A 4,784-nucleotide genomic window follows, 5' to 3' on the forward strand; every position below is an offset into this window, starting at 1 on the left:
ATAAATAGAACAGCACAACTTCTTAACATAATTGTAACTTAGTGCCCACTGATCAATCTTCATATATATATATGTACATATATATATATATTAGATACATGGACAACTATCTATCATTAGATAATATCTTTAATATCTCCGGGTATATAATATGTCTAAGTTATATTTTATCATCAGGACATGTAGTTATTGGTTTATATTTCAAACTGTTTATCATATAAATATTTGAGATTATCTCCCAGCCACAGATAAGTAGATTACTATTGTATTTTATTAATAAAAGCACTTCTACTTTAATTATTTATTTGTGATTAGTTTATTATTTTTGTAGCTATTAATTCCTTGTGTAAAAATTTTATACTATTTGTAATTTTTGTGTGGACTATTTGGATTCTGTCAAAATGAATCACTGAATAAATGATTTAAAAGTAATTTATTTGAGAACAAATAAACAAGTAGTTTATTTGAGAAGTAATTCAGGAAGTTACCACTGGGAAAGGGAAGATAGGAAAAGAGGTTGAGAGAATAAAAAGGCCATTACTGAACAAATTACACCTATAAATGACTAATCATAGTCCTACTGAGAAATTCTGACAGCGCATGTAAGATTATACTTTAGCTACTCTCAAGAATACTCTGGTCTTCTATTTTTTTTTTTTTTTTTTTTTTTTGAGTATCACAAAAGTTTATTTAGCAAAAAGTTTCATATGAAAATGTACATGACCCAATTCTATGTCATAGCCAAACAGGATCTTTGGGGAGGGATGTGGGCGCCTCTCCTGAACATTGTTTAGACTCTTTCCAAGGTTTCTAACATGATGATGCTGTTTCCTCAGGTGACCAGCATTCAGATGTTGTTCTGTTGCCCACTCGCTGTCATCTCCACACACTCATCAATCACAAGGTTCATGAAGGGGTCAAAGCCCCGCACTATTCCTTGTACATGTCTGCCACTATTTAACTTCAATGATAACTTCTTGTCCATAAATTTTAGGAGGGTGGGCCTTGCACATGGCGACTCCTCAGCGGGCTGGGCATGATGGGGAAAGAGGTAAGCGGCTTTACAAACGTGTGGGTAGCAGCAGGCTTGGCCTTCTATTCCTTTTTTAATGTCGAAAGACTCCTTAACTTGCTTCCAAAAAGAGTTGTAACCTCAAAAGAAATACTTGTACTAATTTAGCCATATAATTTCAAATTATTATGTTGTGGCAGAAATTTTAGATTATTTATTCACTATTGTGGTCTATTTCTTCCAAATAGAAATATCAAGCTTTTTAAAATACAATATATCTTGATTACATTTTCTTCTTTCTTCTGCTCCTCCAAGTTCCTGCCCATCCCCATCTCATCCAGATCCTCTCTCCCTTTCTGACTCTTCAGAAAGCAAACTGTCTCTGTCTTTTTTTTTTTTTTTAACTCCGGAAGCTGCTAACCTGTACTTCCTGTTTACTCTGGTAATTAAGGTTTTTTTCCTTCTCAAGTCTCTGATGGGGTTGAAGACCAGATAGTTTAATTTTACAATTAAGCTTAATTGTTTAGGAGTTAAGATATTTTTAGGTCTAAATATTTGTTTTAAGATGATAGAGATGAGATATGATAGATATTGATTTACATTCAGAATTTTAGACGCACCAAGACTGCCAGATACAAATAGCCAAAACACCAAGAATGTACCATTTATATAACTCCTGATTGTTTATGGTTCTGCTTGCTATATGTAGTTTATTTTATATATGTGTAATAATATAAATGTATATATAAAAAATAAAAAAACATTTTAAAAAGAAAAAATCAACCTTCTAAGAGATAACAACAAAATATAACAAAGCAAATTATAAAATGAATCAAAAACTACCTTGTCAAAGTTGGACAAGACAAATATACAAATAGAAAAGATCGCCATGATTAGGCACAAGAACCAGAGACTAACTCATTCATGCACTCAGAAGCCCCGTAAAAGTACTAAACTGAAGGCTATAGTATATATGCAAAGAGCGTGGTGCAGACCTGTGTCAGCCCTGTGAATTCTGCTTCAGCCTCTGTGAGTTCATACAGCCTTTGTTCAATTGATTGAGAGGGCCTTGCTGTCCTACATCCCCTGTAGTTTGTGCACTCTTTCCTCCTCTTCAGTGGGGGTTCTCTGAGCTCTGAGAAAAAGGATTTGATGAAGACATCCCATTTACAGCTGTGTGTTTCAAGGCCTCTATCTCTCTCATATCTAATATATTTAGTATCTGGTAGGAGTACTGTCTGTGAGTATAACAGAATATCATTAGGAATAATTTCATTGATACTCTTTTTTAGGGGGTTACCCTAGGTCTCTGAGCTATCTAGTCTCCGATTCTTGGTAACTCAGGCAGTTTCAGGTATGGGTTCCATCTCATGATATGGTCCTTAACTCAAATCAGGCAGGATACCATGGTAGATCGTAGAGTTTGTACCTGGGTTAGTGTTCCTATTTCTCTTTTGGTAGCATGCAGAGTATCTTTTTGTACTGAAGAAACTAGCAGGTAGGAGCAAGGGATTTATGTAGGCCCCAGCTCAACCTCTTCATGTTCAATGAATAGTGTGGGTGTGATCTTCAGAAATAGGTTCTTGCTGTCAGTTTGTGGAGAGCAACCTATTCTTTTGGCAACAGCCTGGATTTGGGGGTTATTTCCATGGGGCCCTTTTAGCCAACAACTCAATTGGATGTAACCTAATCCTGGTACTAAAAGCTTTGTTTGGTGACAAGAGATGTCAAGCTGGGACTCAGTCTACCTAATTATTTGGAAACTTCATTAGGATCATCTTCATATATTTTAGAAACTTCACTAGGTTTCTACACCACCCCTCAAATACTCTTTAATTCTAGCTGTTTTTCTACATGTTACAATGCTCAGCCCCATCTCTCCTCCTCCTCCCCACCTGGTTCTCCTATTTCTTCTACCCTGACCCAGTCCACCCATAAAAATCTATTCTATTTCCCCCTTCTAGGGAGATCTGTGTCCCCTCCTCCAGTACCTTCCTCTCTACCTATCTTCTCTGGGTCTTTGGATTATAGCTTGGTTATCACTTATTTAATGGCTAATATCCACATAAAAATGAATATATACCATATTTATCTTTCTGGGTCTGGGATTTTTTTTCTAGTTCCATTCATTTGCATTCACATTTCATGATATCTTTTCTTTAACAGCTGAGTAATATTCCATTTTCTAAATGTATAACATTTTTCATCCATTCTTCTGTTGAGGGCAATCTATAGGTTTTTTCTCCATTTATGGCCATTATGAATACAGTAGCAATGAACATGGTTGAGCAAATATCCTTGTGGGATGATGAAGCATCCTTTGTATATATGCCCAAAGGCAGAGCTGGTATTTTTTACATACTTAATTTATCCAAATGGCAAGGATAAAGTAATCTGACAAAAAAGAAAGAAATTAATGGAAGATAATAATTAAGAAATATATACTATAAGTTTATGTTCCTAAAAAACATACATTGTAAAAGCTCATTGAAAGTTAACTCTTGTTAACACCAAGATACTAGTAGTAGAACTATAAATGAATTGTCACTAGAAGAAATGAGAAAGATTATGGGATTTGTCTTAATGTTCTTTCAAGGAAGTAAAACTAGGGTAGTTATCCCAATAGTGCTCAATTTATATTCTCCCACTCAAATTCCATTCTATAATACATTTCTCAGTTTGCACACCTCAAATTGAGAAATATATACAAATTATGTGGGAAATATTTTATCTTATTAGCAGGTGGTAGAAGAACATCATTGTAGAGAAAAACAGTATTATTAAGGGGCTTTCATTTCTGCACTGCTTGTAGAAATAAATCACAGATTGTTCAAGTTTCACCATAAGTGAGGGAGGAACACTATATGTTAAATGATAACATGTTTTATGGTTTCCTAAGGAAAATAATCTGGGAGAGATGAATTTTCTGACTGTTGGAGTGCCTAAAGAAAGATTTTAGAAAGACTCAAAATACTAATTAGAGATTGTTTTAAATGTCTGCAGTATTTTATGTCATCCCTGTACATATTGCTTGAATTACTGATACAAGTCTCTTTGCTAATAATTTTTATAGGAACAGAGTTTCCATTTGGAAGAGCTCAAAAAGAACTTCCAAAGGAAGGTTATGTGCCTGACAATAGCAATGTTTTTCCTCTTTTGGAGTTGTGCTGGTTAATTTTGTCAATGTGAAACAAACTCAGTCATAGACTCCCTGGAAAATGGAAATTCAATTTAGGAGCTGCCTCCATCAGATTGGCCTGTGGACATGTCTATAGGGCATTGGGTTGATTAATGATTGATGTTGGAGGGCCCAGCCCACTCTTGGTGGTGTTACCATGCGTGGGCAAGTGGCCCTAGGTTATGGAAGAAATCAGGCAGAGTGAACTAAGAATAGCAAGCCAGTAACCAACATTTTTACCTTGAGTTCCTGTCCTGACTTCCCTTGATGACGGAATATAACTTTACTTTCCAGGTTTCTTTCAGTTAGTATTTCATCACAGTAACATAAAGGCAAACTTGAAAATGAGTAAAGGCAGTGAAATGGCCCATGAGTTGCCCCAAACTCTAGGATCAAGCAGTAGAAATGAATTTTAAGGCATCAATGAGCATCTTCCTCGACCTGGAAACAAATCAGTGGGTCATTGGGTTTAGGGTGGATGGTACACAAGTAGTGGAACTAAGAGAAGAGTCTGGGAATAGAGTATAAAGACCTTTCAGCACTTTGAAAATGAATTTTATATAGGTAATGGTGATTTGGTTAGTAATGTGTTAT

At 35.4% G+C, this 4,784-nt stretch overlaps 1 protein-coding gene across 1 annotated transcript; it reads right to left on the reverse strand.

Moving 5' to 3' along the window:
- Positions 1–790: 790 nt before the first annotated feature.
- On the reverse strand, positions 791–991 carry LOC127185804 (small nuclear ribonucleoprotein G-like). The gene is given in 1 exon segment (XM_051142371.1): positions 791–991. A coding segment is annotated over 1 exon segment (195 nt). The 5' UTR covers positions 986–991.
- Positions 992–4,784: the final 3,793 nt, after the last annotated feature.

The sequence above is a fragment of the Acomys russatus genome, chromosome X (assembly GCF_903995435.1).
Source record: "Acomys russatus chromosome X, mAcoRus1.1, whole genome shotgun sequence".
Taxonomy (NCBI): Eukaryota; Metazoa; Chordata; class Mammalia; order Rodentia; family Muridae; genus Acomys; species Acomys russatus.